Source organism: Podarcis filfolensis (genome assembly GCF_964270895.1).
Source record: "Podarcis filfolensis genome assembly, chromosome: 3".
Classification (NCBI taxonomy): domain Eukaryota; kingdom Metazoa; phylum Chordata; class Lepidosauria; order Squamata; family Lacertidae; genus Podarcis; species Podarcis filfolensis.
This window is the reverse complement of record NC_139606.1, coordinates 103,489,844-103,506,767: the sequence shown is the minus strand read 5'-3', so window position 1 is coordinate 103,506,767 and position 16,924 is coordinate 103,489,844. Positions and strand designations below refer to the sequence as shown.

The window sequence follows — 16,924 nt, the reverse complement described above, 5'->3', positions numbered from 1 at the left end:
TGGAGGGTGTTCACCAACCTGTGTTCAGCCAGATAGCTTATCTGATTCAGGTTGTAGGTGGCTTCTGGATCCTGTTGCTGAGAATTGAGCTGCTGCAGGCAGTTGTTGCCCGAATTCAGTGAAAATATTAAGACCTACAGAATTGGTGAGATCTTAAGGTTACATATTCTGAGACAGCCAAGAATCCTTTGCACCAGAGTCTCAGGACTGCAGTTTCGGGCTTGGAAACATTACTCCATGCTTTGCAATGGTGCTGCAATCATGGGGCGACCTGGGCTGAGTCTTCCTTCATTGTACTGGGCATCTCTTTGCTTGTGAGCTCTTCTTCTTCTTCCCTGGGAACTCCACAAACAGACCAGCATGATGGCCTAAGGCAGGGGACCCTGAAACCCAGGGGCCAAATACAGCGGTCTAGTCCTCAGAACGTTTCCCGAGGCCACCCCCCCCTCAGTGGTCCCAAATGTTTTTGTGTGTGGCTGGAACCCATTCTTCTTCTTTTACATATAAGTTTTATTTTTGCATTTTCTATTTTACATAAACAAATGAATTAAATGTATGAGCATATAATCCCTTTTGCCCCCCCCCCCGTTGTATTTCTTAATGTAATAATTTTCCCCTCTGCATTTCTTTCATTACTCCCATTTTTATAAATCCTTTGTCAATCCATAGTTCAAATTTTTACTACAAGTTTTCTGTCAATCCTGCCAATGTATGTAATTGTTTACAATAGCTTTTCAAATAAGTTACAAACTTTCCCCATTCTTTATTTAAAGACCTCCTCTTCCTGGTTTCTAATTCTTCCCATAAGTTTTGCCATCTCAGCATAGTTCATCAATTTTGCCTGCCACTCGTCTTTAGTTGGCGTTGTACCATCTTTCCATTTTTGGGCTAGCAGAGTACGCACAGCCGTGGTCGTGTACATAAATAGTTTCGTCTGATCCTTTGGGATCTCTGGTCCTATTATACCTAAAAGAAAAGCTTCTGGTTTCTTAGGAAATTATATTTTCAACATTTCCCCCCAGTTCATTGTACAGTGGTACCTTAGTTCTCAAACTTAATCTATTCTGGAAGTCCATTCCAAAACCAAAGTGTTCCAAAACCAAGGCACGCATTCCCATGGAAAGTAATGCAAAATGAATTAATCCATTCCAGACGTTTAAAAACAACCCCTAAAACAGCAATTTAACATGAATTTTACTATCTAATGAGAACATTGATCCATAAAATGAAAGCAATAATCAATGTACTGTACTATAAAATAAATAAGACATGTAGATGATAAAAATTAAAATTTATTCTTTTTCTTACCTGCACTGATGATAGTTGTTGTTTGGATGGGGGGCTTTTATCCATTTCCGCTGTCACACAGTCAATCAATCAGTAGCTGAACTGGGTTCCACACAGTCACACACAAAAAATTAACCGAAAAAGCCACAAAAACGCAAAATAAATAGCAAAAACAAAAGCGCCAAACTTAATCCGTTTGACTCCTGAAATGTTCAAAAACCAAACTGCAGCTTCTGATGGTGCAGGTGCCCCAGAAACAATAGCCGACAGCTGCATTGGATGTTTGGCTTCCGAAAAACGTTGGAAAACTGGAACACTTACTTCCAGGTTTTCAGAGTTTGAGAACCAAAGCTTTTGAGAACCAAGGTACCACTGTATATCATTTCCCAGAAGTATAATGTGTAGAAAGTAGCTTACTGTTCAAAGGTAAAATGTACACTCATTGTTCTGCCTGCTTTTGCCTCTAGGCCCCCCTTCATTAGCATGTGGGCCTTGGAAGCTTCTCCACTGACATAAGGGTTCCACCCTAAAAAGTGGGTTTTCTTTTATTGCATTTGCAGAATTCCTTGCAAGAACTCTGGGGCCGAAAGTCTAGATGCCCCAGTATTTCTTTGCTTCTCCCTTTTCCTCTGTGTACTTACCTTCATTTCCATACCCCCCCCCCTTAATTTTCCTAGGAGGTTTCGGTGGACACGCTGTTACAAGCCACGGATCTTTCCCCCGTCCTCCTGCACCATGCGCTGAAACCTCTAACAAACGAGAATGGGATCCTGACCCAGAGTCAGAGTAAGTATGGGGTTCAGAGGAGGAGGAAACAGGGTGGATAAAAATTTTAAAAATCGGATTTTTTTTTAATTTAAACTGGATTTTTAAAATAAAATGCCTTTGGAGGAAAAATATTTCTAAAGATAGTTTTCTGTTTAAGTTACATTGTAGTCCAAAGGCTATTCATCAGGAAATAAGGATTTGTTTTAAGTTTTTCATGTGTTCTAAAACTCAGTCTAAGGTGGTGTTGTTTTTTAAATCATTTAACCACATCAGTTAACAAACATGGATACATATGCTGCAGTGTTATTGTTTTAGTTAAATAAATTGTTATTAAGGAAATGATTATTTTTCTCCTTCCAATAAAGTACCGCAGAAAAGTCCAAATATAAACAGTTAACTTACTAAACCTCACAATAATCTCATAATTATCTGTCAGTGTATTTCTAATAGTATAACTAAATCAGTAATTTTTGATATAACTGTAAAAACTACTCTGAAAATTTATTCTTCCAAAAATGAAACCTTCCTCTGGTTGTATATATTAAGATTATATCAGCAAGAATGAGTCTTTCTGTAAAAAAAAGAGATTTAAATCGTGATTTAGATAATGCTTTAAATTTATTTGATTTAAATCAAATCCACCCTGGAAGGAAAGGACCTTGATTCCCTTGGGAAGCTAGCCTAGCAGTGTGGGTGGGATTTTGACTTCCACCTCCTGCCATGCAGCACTTAAGTTTGCCATGTTGGATGGTGCAGATGAGGAGAGCTCTTCCGGTTGGCATCGCAAGAGGGGAAACCTGTGCCGTGAATTGAAGCCCCGTATTCTTTTATTGTACCTTTAATATTTTGTTGGAAGCCGCCCAGAGTGGCTGAGAAAACCCAGCCAGATAGGTGGGGTATAAATAATAAATTATTATTATAATTATATAGATGTCTTGAGGCTGAATGAAGGGACGCTGAGCCAGATGTCCGGCCAGCGCCTGTGGCTGTTGCCCAAGCAGACCTACTTGAATGTGGAAGAGAACGAGGGCAGCGCTCTGGAAAGGAAGAGGAACATCATCTGCTGCCTCCTTATCCAGATCTTGAAAGAAGAGAAAGAGATACACATTGACAACCTGGTGTTCAAGGTATGGAACTCAGGGACGGGGCCTTGCAGCGCAGTCCGACTGGTAGGCGAAGCGCAGGGACTAACTCATTCCTCTTGCCTCTCCCAGGTGATCGATGCCTGCCAGAAATGGGAGTCTGGCTCAGCTCTGAAATTCTTGAGCTTCTGCTGCAGCAGCACGGATGTCCTGTCCTGCATCCTGCACTTGCTGAGCCAGGGCTACATCCTGCGCCAGGAAGAGAACCCGCAGCTGCTGGAGTACATCTGTGCTGAGCCCACCACACCTCACCGGGGCCAAGCTCAGCTCATCTTCCAGAGCACCGATTGCCAAAAGGCCAAGGCTTCTTCTGGGACAGACCCTGGCAACAAATTGCCTTTCAGGTAACGAGCTTTTTTGTTTTGTTTTTAAATTAATACTTTTTTCAATAATAATAATAATAATAATAAATAATAAATAATTATTTATTATTTATACCCCACCCATCTGGCTGAGTTTCCCCAGCCACTCTGGGCAGCTCCAATCGAGTGTTAAAAACAATACAGCATTAAATATTAAAAACTTCCCTAAACAGGGCTGCCTTCAGATGTCTTTGAAAGATAAGATAGTTGCTTATTTCCTTCACATCTGAAGGGAGGGCGTTCCACAGAGCGGGCGCCACTACCGAAAAGGCCCTCTGTCTGGTTCCCTGTAATCTCACTTCTCACAGTGAGGGAACTGCCAGAAGGCCCGCAGTGCTGGATCTCAGTGTCCGGGCTGAACGATGGGGGTGGAGACGCTCCTTCAGGTATACAGGACCGAGGCCGTTTAGGGCTTTAAAGGACAGCACCAACACTTTGAATTGTGCTCAGAAACGTACTGGGAGCCAATCCATTTTCCATATTCCATTCAATTTACTCATACAGTCATGATCATCGACTTCCCTTCCCCATCCTTTCGTGGTTCTATATATTTACCCATTAAATGACTGCATATTCTGATTTCTCCATATGTTTTGTTCTCTTCCCTCCTCATCATATCTTTATATACTTTAAACTGTTGGATTTACTCCAACCCTGCTAACGTTTTAACCTGTTTAACATTATTCTTCATAATAATACCAGTGCTTTTTTTCTAAAAAAAATGTTTAGGGTTACTCTCATTTTGACTCAAGAAAATCACCATTTTACAGTTCATATTGGGGGAAATAAATACAGTAAATAGACAAAAGTACAAAGATTCACAAAATGTTTAGGGGTATGCGTACTCCTGCGGCGGCGGCGGCCCCCGAAAAAAAGCACTGAATAATATAATAACAATTTATTATTTTATACCCTGCCCATCTGGCTGGGCTTCCCTAGCCACTCTGGGCAGCTCCCAACAGAATATTAAAAACACGATAAAACATTAGACCTTAAAAACTTCCCTACACATACTCTGCAAACATTTCCCACTCTTCCTTAAATACTCTGATCTTCCTGATCTCTTACTTCATTAGTTAAATTTGCTGATTTGACATATTCCCATCATTTTCATCTGCCATTCCTCCTTTATTGGTGTTAATTCCCTCTCTCCAGACGTTTCATTTTAACATGTCACATAGCAGGGGTGTAGGAGCCTGCCTGTCTACTTGTTGTTTGTTGGTTTCTTCATGCACTTACCTAAAAAGAAAAAGAAAACAAAAGACTGAGTTAAGCATTTGAAAAATCTATTGAAATCAGACATTATAAGTTCATCTTAGGTTGGGTAGTTTGCAAGTCTCTGTGGCTTTGCATAAGGTTTTGTATTTGTCTCAGAAGGTTGATAAAGAATGTGTAATTATTTTGGTAATTATTGTGTGTATATTAGTCGTCAATGTGTTGCATGAGTCGTACTAAAGGTAAAGGTGAAGGGACCCCTGACCATTAGGTCCAGTTGTGGCCGACTCTGGGGTTGCGGCGCTCATCTCGCTTTATTGGCCGAGGGAGCCAGCGTACAGCTTCCAGGTCATGTGGCCAGCATGACTAAGCCGCTTCTGGCAAACCAGAGCAGCACACGGAAATGCCATTTACCTTCCCGCCGGAGCGGTACCTATTTATCTACTTGCACTTTGACATGCTTTCAAACTGCTAGGTTGGCAGGAGCTGGGACCGAGCAACGGGAGCTCACCCTATCGCAGGGATTCGAACTGCCAACCTTCTGATCGGCAAGTCCTAGGCTCTGTGGTTTAACCCACAGCGCCACCTGTGTCCCTATGAGTCGTACTACTTGTTGTGATATGGCCGTTCTTGCCTTCAGGTTAGATGCCTTTGGCCTCGGCACAGAACAGGTTCTTATGGAGACGGTGTTGCTGCCCATGGGGCGCACAATGAGCCAAGACGAAGTTGGGGTGCTGATGAACCAGACGGTGCAGAGGGTCTCAGATACCCTGAGCGTGACAGCAGATGTAGCCCAGCACCTGCTTATACACTGTAAATGGAACGTGGATGTTCTGATTCAGCGCTACACAGAGGATCCAGAGGTGCTCCTGTTCTCCTCAGGGATGCAAGTGCGAAACCCCCAGGAGCCATCAAGCCCTGTCACTCACTGTCCAGTCTGCGTGAATCTGCTGGGTCAAGATGACAACCCACCTGTTCTCTGCTGCATGCACTACTGCTGCAAGGTGAGGTCCGGCTTCCCTTACTGTCCTGACGGCAGGTATCTGCTTTCACTCTCGCCATTCTTGTCTTAATTCAGATCCCCGATAGAATATTGTTGCTTTTTGACATTGAGTGTCCCATCCTTGTCCCATTACAGTGGTACCTTGGTTCTCAAACTTAATCCGTTCCGGAAGTCCGTTCCAAAACCAAAGCGTTCCAAAACCAAGGCACGCTTTCCCATAAAAAGTAATGCAAAACGGATTATTCCGCTCCAGGCTTTTAAAAACAACCCCTAAAACAGCGATTTAACATGAATTTTACTATCTGATGAGACCATTGATCCATAGAATGAAAGCAATAATCAAAGTACTGCACTATAAAATAAATAAGACAGTATTGTAGATGATAAAAATTAAAATATTTTTTTCCTTACCTGCACTGATGATAGTCATTATTTGAATGGGGGGCTTTTATCCATTTCTGCAGTCACACAATCAATCAGTAGCTGAACTGGGTTCCACACAGTCACAAAAACAAATTAACTGGAAAAGCCACAAAAACACAAAATAAATAGCAAAAACAAAAGCACCAAACTTAATCTGTTCCAGAAGTCCGTTTGACTTCTGAAATGTTCGAAAACAAAGGCGCAGCTTCTGATTGGTGCAGGTGCCCCAGAAAAGATAGCCAACAGCCGCATTGGACGTTTGGCTTCCAAACAACATTCAAAAACCGGAACACTTAATTCTGGGTTTTCGGCGTTTGAGAACCAGGGCGTTTGAGAACCAAGGTACCACTGTAGTCCTATTGGTTTTGGTGTAAATTCCCAAAACACTCCCCCTTGTGGGTGACTTGGGGCACTGCTGCCTGTGTTGTTAACACCACAGATCTCTAGATCCCATGTTTTCTTCCCTCTCATTTTTTCTTCTTCAATTAGTCCTGCTGGAATGAATACTTGACAACTCGGATTGAACAGAACCTGATTCTGAATTGTACATGTCCCATAACTGACTGCCCTGCGCAGCCGACTACTGCCTTTATCCGCTCTATCATTTCCTCCAAGGAGGTCATTGCCAAGGTAGGCACAGGGCTTTTGACGCACAAACTCAGTCTATCAAAACCTTCTACACACTAGGCGGGAGCTTCATCTTTTCCTTATGAGAGAACACCTGTTGTGTCCTATAGCCTGGGATCTGGGTAATAGGTCAAGCCGTTAATCCATTTAATTCCAGGTATGCTAACTCTCCCATTACTCAGCATATTGCTTGCTAAGATTTCTCCGTTGTCCATCTTGTAGAATACAGTGGTACCTCAGGTTAAGTACTTAATTCGTTCCGGAGATCCGTTCTTAACCTGAAACTGTTCTTAACCTGAGATACCACTTTAGCTAATGGGGTCTCTTGCTGCTGCTGCACCGCCGAACCATGATTTCTGTTCTTATCCTGAAGCAAAGTTCTTAACCTGAGGTACTATTTCTGGGTTAGCGGAGTCTGTAACCTGAAGCGTATGTAACCCAAGGTACCGCTGTATCTCATTTGCTTGAGACGTTTTGACCTGTCTGCCCTGCAGGCACCTGTTTGTACAGTCATACCTCATGTTGCTTTCGCTTCAGGTTACGTCTTTTCAAGTTGCTTCCCGCGGCAACCTGGAAGGACTGGAACAGGTTGCTTCTGAGTTCGCCGCTCACGCATGCACAGAAGAGCTAAATTGTGCTGCGCGCGTGCGCAGACACAGCACTTCTGAATGCAAACTCTTCAAGTTGTGGACATGCCTCCGGGACAGATTACGTACGCAACTCGAGGTTCTACTGTACAGGTCTCATGGACTGACTTAGTGAATGCCTGGTTCCACTTTAATAGGGAACTGGGATAAGTTGTGTTTCACTTCCTTCAGGTTCATTAATAGGATTGCATCCGACTTCTGCATCATTAATTTTGTGTGCGTGCTCTAAGAATACTTGAATCTGATTTTTAAAAAAACAAATTCTGCAGATTGCCATATTTGCTTGTACTGTACTATTCTGATTGTGCTTATCAGGAGGGATGTTTGGAAACCCCACCTCCTGATCACTGGAAATTGTGCTGAGCACACTTCCTTATTTCAGTTCTGCTAGGTCACTAGGCATTGTGGAGCCCTCCGCACTCTCAAGCCCTTTAAGTGCTTGAAACATTTTGAAAAAAACACTAAAGCTGAGATTTTCAGCATACCCAGTCCAGTATCTATTTTTAGACTTGCATTATGTGATCGTGGAGTTTTAGAATACATATAATCCTGTCTATGATATGTCAAGGAGGTCACATTTAAGTTTTGTACTCATATACCTGATTAACTCAGGTTGATAGAACATCTTGCATCTTCAGCATTTATTGGCCAATATACATCTCAAACTAAAACCTTGGAATTATGTTAGACAGAAGCTATCTTCTGAAGGAAGTCTTTGGTGGTCTTCACCTCAGCTATCCTTCGGGGTATAGAATATTTTTGTTGAAACTGGAGATACAGTTCAAGAAATCCTAAGAGTGACACCTTCCTGCTCTTCAATAATGAGTTGAAGCCTATGATCATGTTAGGATAATGTCAATTACTTTAACTGAATCAAAAATCCTTCTGCTCAGTTTTTAACTTCTTCAGAAGACGACCAAGCTTCTTACAGTGTTTAGCTGAGAAACATAATAGTACATTGCAAAATTCAGAAGGGTTGGCCTTTCCATAAGACCATAGTAGATATTCTGGGCGGCTTATTGTTCTGCCTAATATTAATTAATACTTTTGCCATGACACTAACGCCTCCTGTAGCAATTGGACTATTATGATTAAACTGAGAAACCTAGGTAACACATTCTTTTTAAAGGTGGCGATTATCCCTTATCCTTTGAAAGTCTGAGGAAAAACTATTGTTGAAGATCACTTTGTATTTTTTTGGTCAGCAGTTCATAGTCCCAGAAAGTTGCTCTAAATCTGGCACGAGATTAATCACCGTGGCGCTGTGGGTTAAACCACAGAGCCTAGGACTTGCCGATTACAATCCCTTGTGGTTTGAATCCCTTTGACGGGATGAGCTCCCGTTGTTCAGTCCCAGCTCCTGCCAACCTAGCAGTTCAAAAGCCCATCAAAGTGCAAGTAGATAAATAGGTACCGCTCCGGCGGGAAGGTAAACAGCGTTTCTGTGTGCTGCTCTGGCTCGCCAGAAGTGGCTTAGTCATGCTGGCCACATGACCCGGAAGCTGTACTCCAGCTCCCTCGGACAATAAAGTGAGATGAGCGCCGCAACCCCAGAGTCGTCCATGACTGGACCTAATAGTCAGGGGTCCCTTTAGCTTTCTTTAACTGCTAATTGCGCAAAATCTCCAGAACTGCCACTTGTGTGTTTCTTTTCTGCAGTATGAGAAAGCGCTCCTGAGGGGTTATGTTGAATGCTGCTCGAACCTGACCTGGTGTACCAACCCCCAAGGTTGCGATCAGATCCTCTGCAAGGAAGGTCTTGGCTGTGGAGAAGCCTGCTCAAAGTGCTCTTGGATCTCCTGCTTCAACTGCAATTTCCCAGAGGTAAGGCTGAGATGAGCCATGGAGGAAATGCACCTGTCTCCTCACAGGACTTTTATCCTGGGTTTTTTGCCCTCCCAAGTCAGCTCGGGCTCTGTAATTTCTTGCAGGCTCATTATCCTGCCAGCTGCAGCCATATGTCCCAGTGGATGGATGACGGTGGGTTTTATGAAGGGATGACCGTGGAAGCCCAAAGCAAGCACCTGGCCAAACTCATCTCCAAGCGCTGCCCAAGCTGCCAAGCTCAAATAGAGAAAAATGAGGGCTGTCTGCAGTGAGTGCCTCTTTGTTTATTAGCTTATTTAGTTAGAGGGCAGAAGAATGATACAAACTTGGATTGCATGGGAGGTGTCCCCAAACTTTCTTTGGCTTCTTGTCTGATGCCGCCTTAGTTGTACATAACATGCATACTTTTATTTGTATGCTACCTTTCCATAGTTGTAAGCTGCCTTGAGTGTGGTTTTAACATGAAAATAGCCCCTACATAATTGCAAGAACAAAAATAGTCACAAAGAATAAATAAAACATCAAAGAATACACAACCAAACAGAACAATTTCCACATAAATCGTATGGGGAAGGTATAAATGAAATAAAGATACAGAAATTTAATATCGGTAACAGCAGCAACCCCGCACACAACAAAATGCCCTAAACAATAACCCAGCCCAAGAGTCTGTTTAGCAGCCTCAACTTTTGTAGCTGGAGTCATTCATGGCCCTGCCCTCCCAGGTCATGTGGGAAAGCTCTGCAAGGCTGGGAGTAGGTCTTCCAGGATTCACAGCCAAGCTTGCTTACCCCCGCACAGCTATCCCAGTGCAGCCAAGGAAGAGAAGGCAGGCCAAGAAGAAGACCTGATCTGACCATCAGGAATTAATTTTCTGGCCACACCTTATGCTTGAACTAATGGGAATTATTTCTGTTCCACGCAGTATGACTTGTGCCAAATGTAACCATGGATTTTGCTGGCGCTGCCTGAAGCCTTGGAAACCAACCCACAAGGACTATTACAATTGTTCCGCTATGGTGAGTTTAGAACAGGGCATACTTTGTGTCTGGTGCTGCGTTATTTATTTGTTTAAATTCATCACTTGCCCTTAAGCCTAAGGTTACAACAATTTAAAATCCAACATTAAAGACCGCCTTGTCTCCTTTCAAACTGACCCTGACCCTGTGATCATCATGTGAGGCCCTTCTTTGTGTGCCTCCTCCACAAGAGGTCCGGAGGGCGGCAACACGAGAAGGGGACTTTTCTTTGGTGGCTCCCCGTTTGTGGAATGCTCCCAGCAGGGAGGCTCACCTGGCGCCTTCTTTACAAATATTTAGGTGTCAGGCAGAAATATTCCTCCCAGGCCTTTGGCTAATCAGACAATCTGCCTTTTAAACTGTTGAGGGGTCTTGTTTTGTTACTGCGTTGTGTATTTGTGTTATATTGTAAACAGCCCTGTGATCCTCTTGATGAAGGGTGATTTAGAAATTTAATAAATAATAATAACTCCAGGTAACTTATTTCCTGCTTCCCTCCCTCAGGTGAGCAAAGCAGCTCGACAGGAGAAGCGTTTCCAAGACTATAATGAAAGGTGTACCTTCCATCATCAAGCAAGGGTGAGGATCGCTCCCCTGTACTTCGGGGACAAGGAACATAATCCAGCCCCGGTGTCTGCTCTTCATCAAGTTTACCATCCAAGAATACTTCATAGGCAGCTGGTTCTAGTATTAGTGGTAGAAATTGGCCATGAAAACCACTTGGGCTTCTGTCACACAGAATTTGTGTCTGCCTGTCTGGAATAGTAACACTTGGCCAGCTTGCCAAATCTAACATCTCTAGTCCGAAAGATTGCTTCCTGTGAAGAAACGGGATTGGTGGCCGTAATAGTTTGGTTGTAAATCAGTGCCTTGAGAGGAAGACTGGTCTCATGTCTGCAGATAAGAAGAGTTCTTCCTGAATAGACAGGATTGCTAAGACTCTTCCTTTTCATTGCAGGAATTTGCCATGAACTTGCGAAATAGGGTTTCCACTGTCAGTGATGTGCCACAGATTCGGTCCTTGACGTTTGTCGTTGACACCTGCAAAATGCTGGAACAAGCGCGGAAAGTAAGTGCATTAATCTGAGAAAGAGGAGGAGGGACGCACATGGATGCATGTCTGCCGCTCTTCTTTTTGACTTTCTTCTGCTGCAGTTCCTTCGTCCTCTTTCTGCAATACAGTTTAAACCCATTAAGAAAATACAACCCCAAGCGGATCCACAACATTCAGATCAATGAAAGGACTGTATTTTGGAGGGATAGGAGAGGCGAGTGCCTGAGCGCAACAAAGTCTTAGAAGATTTATTATTCAGGGTGGTGGGTGGAAATAAGGGCTGCTGTCCAAAGGTGCTGGAAGCCCAACACCGCATGCTATCCCCTCTCTTCCTTTGGGAAATTCTGGTGGCATCTGGTGACTATAGTTTTTGACTTGGCCAGCAAGGCTAGTAAAAATGGTGAAGCCCTGGTCAGTGCATCCATTTGAGACAAATATTTTCTTCTTGAAGCCATGCAGTATTTAATATGCTAACTCTATACCTGCACTGATTCTTACAGTGCAGAAGGTGTATTTCAGATGTCTCCCAGAGGCTCTTGGAATCTGTCCTGGCTTTCAACAAAGGTCCTTGTGCAGATAAAGGTTTAGTTCTTGCTTTGATTTACGATCTTGCTAGCTCCAGATTGTTTTCTGAGTTGCCTATGCTGTTCTAGACATGTGCCCAGAAACGGAGGCTCCATTCTAGCCATAACTCTGCCAGAAATAGCACAGAGAAGGAAAAACGGCTCTCCATTAGGAAGCTGTGCCTGGAAAGTGTGGGGAGAAAACCAGCTGCCTGTAATATGTATGTTAATGTGCTCTCTCTTAGGTGCTGGCTTACTCCTGTGTGTACAGCTACTATAACCAGGACACTGAAAAGATTGACATCATGGAGCAACAATCAGAGAACCTGGAGCTGCACACCAATGCTCTGCAAATCCTTTTGGGTGAGTAGAAGTGAATGGGACCGTGTTCCCAAGATGCTGGCTGCTATTGACTTTAAATACAGGTTCAAAGAATTAGAGGCTAGATTATCAGGAAAGGCAAGAGAGCATTTCCTCATTGCAACCACCTGGGTAGCTCTCATCCAGATGCCTGACTTTCACTCCATGATTCTTCTAAATATGACTAAAAGCTTATGTAATTTAAAAAAATAAAATCAAAGCTATAATTCTCTTGCAATAACACACAGTCCACGCTGTTAGTTCTGTCATGACACTTGGGCCTGCCCAGAATTTTGCCCTTTTATTTAACCCCCCCCCCCAGTGTGATAAGCAATAATTAAGTAATGTATCAATGAAAAGTAGTTAAAAGAAGTGCTTGGGGCCAGAGCAATATGTGTCTCTTCCTCCTTTCCTCTGTGTTCAGAGGTGCCAGCTGTGGCCTTGTGCTCCAGTGCACAGCATTCAAGTAGGTGTGTCATATACTTGTCTAGATGTGGGGCTAGGTAGTAGGCATAGTGACTCCTGCCCCATTCCTTCATCAGTCCCTTTCCCCACTAAACCCCCCTCTAGTTTTACCCTATAACAGGCAAAATGAGAGGAGAGGACAAATACTGTTAAAAAACCAACACAGTTTGAGTGCCTTTCTGTATGCATATGGATAAGTGCTCAGTATCCAAACGAGAAAAACCGGAACGAAAAGGAATCTCCACCAACCTTTTTCCCATTCCTCTTCTGACCTGAAATTCGTTTCAAGTGAGGCAGAATGAAACTTCTCTAGCTGCCTGCAACTTTGTAGGATAGATTAGCTGAGTCAGCTGTACCCTTTCGGTTGCTACTACTCAGCCTGCAGCCTGAAGGCTCACGTTGTTTTGATCCTTGTATTTCAGAAGAGATGTTGCTGCAGTGCCAGGATCTTGCCTCTTCGATTCGGCTGCTCAAAGCCGAGCATTTTAATACAGGTCTAGAGCTGGTGCGCAGGATCCAAGAACGACTCCTAGCAATTCTGCAGCATGCCACACAGGTAACAGCTATTGACTTGACCAGGAATGTGTTCTGTCCAGTAGTGTAGCAGAATGGGGAATGCTGTGGTGCAGTTTGTTTCGGAGGGGCTGCCAGTGACATTTTCTGACCTTTCATTATATCCTGACAGGACTTCCGTGTGGGATTCCAAACCCGACAAGGCTCTGAACAGAGGGAGATGAAGTTATCCAATGTGCCTAATGCCACGCCTACTTATAAAGAGTGAGTTTTCTTGCAGGGGTGACATGGGCAGTAGGACTAGATGGTGGGTTTTGCATTCTCTCCCTCCCTCTTTCTCTCACTCTCAATTTTATTAAATTTCCTGTTTTACAATTTCAGATAAACATTTTACATACTTTAACATATCCAATGACTTCCCTTCTCCTCCTTCCATGGTTCATTTTGCATATCTTACATCCCTGCATATTTTACAGTAACTGTTCCAATCGGTTTTCCACTATTACATCCATCAAAAATTATTTACTCTGTTGAATTCATCTTAATGCTGCCAGCATTTTCAACTTAAGTTGCCCATCTTCTTTAGTTGGGACCTCACCTTCCATTTTTTGGGTGAAAAAAACACAGGCTGCAGTTGTTGCATACATTAATCACCTTTTCTGACACCTGGGGATTTTAGTCTGAGTTATCCCCAGCAGAAAGGACTCTGGTTTTGCGGGGAAAGTAATTTTAAACATCCCCCCCCCCAGTTCATTATAAATCATTTCCCAATACTCTTTTACCTTTTTACATGTCCACCACATATGAAAGAACATTCCCTCCACCTCTTTACACTTCCAGCACTTATCTGATTCTGTCTTGTCATTCTTAGCAAGCCTACTCGGAGTTAGATACCATCTTTGGATCATTTTCACATAATTCTCTTTCAAAGAATCACGTGCTGTCAATTTCAAGTCGCTTTTCCAAAGTTTCTCCCAGAGGTTAAAATCTATGTTGTGTCCTGTATTTCTTGCCCAGTGTGTCACTGAAGCTTTAACTAGCTCGTCTTTTGTTTCCCATTCTAATAACAGGTTATACATTTTAGACAAAATGTGAGTTTTGCATTCTTAGTGAGGTACAACATATCTAGAGTTATTGCCTAATCTGAGCATACAGGAGACTGAACAATTTAACACGCCCTTTTCTTCCTGCACACTTTAATTTTCTTTTTGCACAGTGAGCTAGACAGGTTGTCATTTGGGCTACTCTTAATCTGTGGCCTGATGGACCAGGTGAGGGGCTCTTGTGAGCCAGTTAAGGCTCTGAATGTGCCATCCCCTGAGGTATTAGCAGTTGTAATATTGTATGTATTTTTTAAAAATTACAATACTTTAAACCCACGTTCCTTCAAAGTACAATACCAGGGTGGGGTACAGTAATGTAAATTAAAACCAAGAAATACAATTGTGAACAAAGAATACAAGGTGCAGATAAAAGCAAAGCAGAAGCAGCAATTACAATGATATAAATACACAATTTATCCAGTTCTTGCTGGAACGGTGGTAGCAGTCCAAACCCAGGATTGCCAGATGTTCAGAAGTCCAATCACGTTTCCCTGAAACTCCCAACAGTAGTTGAGTTCTGTTAGGTCTTAGCCAATCTTCTGTTGTGTTTATAGCGTTTCTCCTGGTTGTTGGCTCAAAATGTGCAAGGCGCACTGACTACAAGGGTTTGTTTCTGCCTAGGCTTGTTTTCGACGAGGCATCCGATTCAGCCGACACAGATGATGGTGGCAAAGAGGAAGAGGACGACGACGAAGATGAAGATGAAGAATACGTCCCCGAGTGGCAGGAGGAGTACGATGACGAAGATCTCGATGATGACAATATTTCTTACGATGATGAATCGGAGAATCTGGAGAGGGATTCTTTCTTTTTTGACGACGCTTATTAGTAGAGTTGGCCTCCTGGCACCCCAAATTCACACCAGAGAATCCTGGAGTAAAACATTGCCTGTCACTCAGACAGCCTTGTCCCGGCTGCACTCTCTGCTCTGCTTCTGTCATAGTCCAAGGACAGCAAGGAGAACTAGATTTCAGTCAGGCGGGAGTTTGTATGGTAGTTTACAACAAAAAGGTGCTTTCCTCTTTGAGATGGCTGGTTGTGACTCTCTTGGTACAACTTGCAGGGCTGCTGTGCCCGGTTACATAGGAACTTCATCAGCTCTTGGCACAAGCAGTGGTGGGGAGGGTGTGTTCTTTGTCATCTGTGAGCTTTTTTCCCATGCTCTTCTTTGGGGAATGAAACCCAAGTACCAGTCTAGCAACAGGTCCAGCCATTATCTCGTCCCATTACAGGCTTCAACCTTGAGAGATTCAGGGCACACCACATGCCATTTATGTCCATGTGAAAAGTTGCACACCACTCTTGCCTGTATTTCCTATATCTTCTTTCCACACTTGCTGCTATCACCCAGGAATCCAGCCTTGGCAAAACCTACTTGATTTCATAATCTAGCCTGACAATGGCGAATGGCCCAGGAATCGTAGTGACACAGCCTTGAGTGCCAGCTTTTTAGCCCGGTGGCTTTTGGTTCTCAGTAGTGATGTTCCCTGTGGGGTAAAGACATGGAATGTGCACCCACCACACATGGACACACAAAGTATTTCTTAAGGGCCTCTGTCTGCCAAGGCGATTCTCATTTCTGTTCTAGCACACGTCTAAAAACTAGGGACGGAGTTGTTCACTCCTTTGCAGCGAAAAGCTCTCTGCTGGATTGAGTGACCAGGGAGGAATGTTCTAACTAGAGAGAAGGTAATTTAGGTCATTGGGTGTGTTTGGAGATGAGAGCTCGTGAAATAGTTAAAGAATTTTTTTGAAATAGAGCTCAAGTGCCCTGCTCTGAGTCTGACAGGTAGTTCTGTGGGTTGCCAGCACTCTTGAATGGACATGGTTTTGAGTGTACCTCTTTCGTTGAGAGGTCAGTTTTCTGTGGGGTTGTGTTTTTTTTCCCTTTGTCATTGGAATCGTCTTCTCTTCCTTCAGATAGGAATTCTGCAGGATGTAGAGGTTCAGAGGGTTCATATATATATAATAAATATATATATATATACACATATATATATATGAAGAAGCTGAAATTGTTCAGATTATTATGCTTTATCTTTTCTTGAAAATCAAAAAGAATCCTGAAACAACAAGATTATACACCACCTGTTTATGTAATAAACAGTTTTTTTCTTTTATTACCATCTTTTTAGTGTGGTTCTCTATCCTGTTTCCCACACTTTCCCAATTCCTGTCGCTTATGGCTAAAATAGAGGATAGGAGAAATGCAGTGCTGCTGCAGGAGAATCCCTATGTCTTATTGGTAACATCAAGGGTGTTTTTTATTTAAAAAAAAAATCAAAACTCCAAACATTTGTCAATTAGTCTCAGTCATGTAAGCTACAAAAGCTGTGCATAACATTTGTGCAGTAGTCTCAGTCACGTGAGCGGGCTTTTTAGTACAAGGTTTTGGGTTTTTTTAATGCAGTGTTTGCGTCTTGCTTTTCCATGCCCCATAGTTCCAGAATTAATTAACCTTGCCACCAGCCTCACTCATCACCCTATCTATTCCCCCGCCTCTGTGACTGGTGAACTAATGTTCAGTTCCTAAGGGCCTGTCCATG

The 16,924-nt window shown here is 43.0% G+C and overlaps 1 protein-coding gene across 1 annotated transcript in view; it reads left to right on the top strand.

The window, feature by feature from the left end:
- LOC310758444 (cullin-9-like) overlaps positions 1–16,498 on the top strand; it is a 54,169-nt gene extending 37,671 nt beyond the window's left edge. Inside the window, exons 28-41 of the mRNA XM_083604696.1 lie at positions 1,965–2,073; positions 2,986–3,182; positions 3,270–3,541; positions 5,415–5,778; positions 6,690–6,830; positions 9,134–9,298; positions 9,406–9,569; positions 10,227–10,320; positions 10,825–10,899; positions 11,279–11,389; positions 12,183–12,300; positions 13,185–13,318; positions 13,448–13,539; positions 15,000–16,498. Coding sequence (XP_083460822.1) covers positions 1,965–2,073; positions 2,986–3,182; positions 3,270–3,541; positions 5,415–5,778; positions 6,690–6,830; positions 9,134–9,298; positions 9,406–9,569; positions 10,227–10,320; positions 10,825–10,899; positions 11,279–11,389; positions 12,183–12,300; positions 13,185–13,318; positions 13,448–13,539; positions 15,000–15,207 — 2,244 coding nt within the window. The 3' untranslated portion in view covers positions 15,208–16,498. The remainder of the gene's footprint in view (positions 1–1,964; positions 2,074–2,985; positions 3,183–3,269; positions 3,542–5,414; positions 5,779–6,689; positions 6,831–9,133; positions 9,299–9,405; positions 9,570–10,226; positions 10,321–10,824; positions 10,900–11,278; positions 11,390–12,182; positions 12,301–13,184; positions 13,319–13,447; positions 13,540–14,999) is intronic.
- The last annotated feature ends 426 nt before the right edge of the window (positions 16,499–16,924 follow it).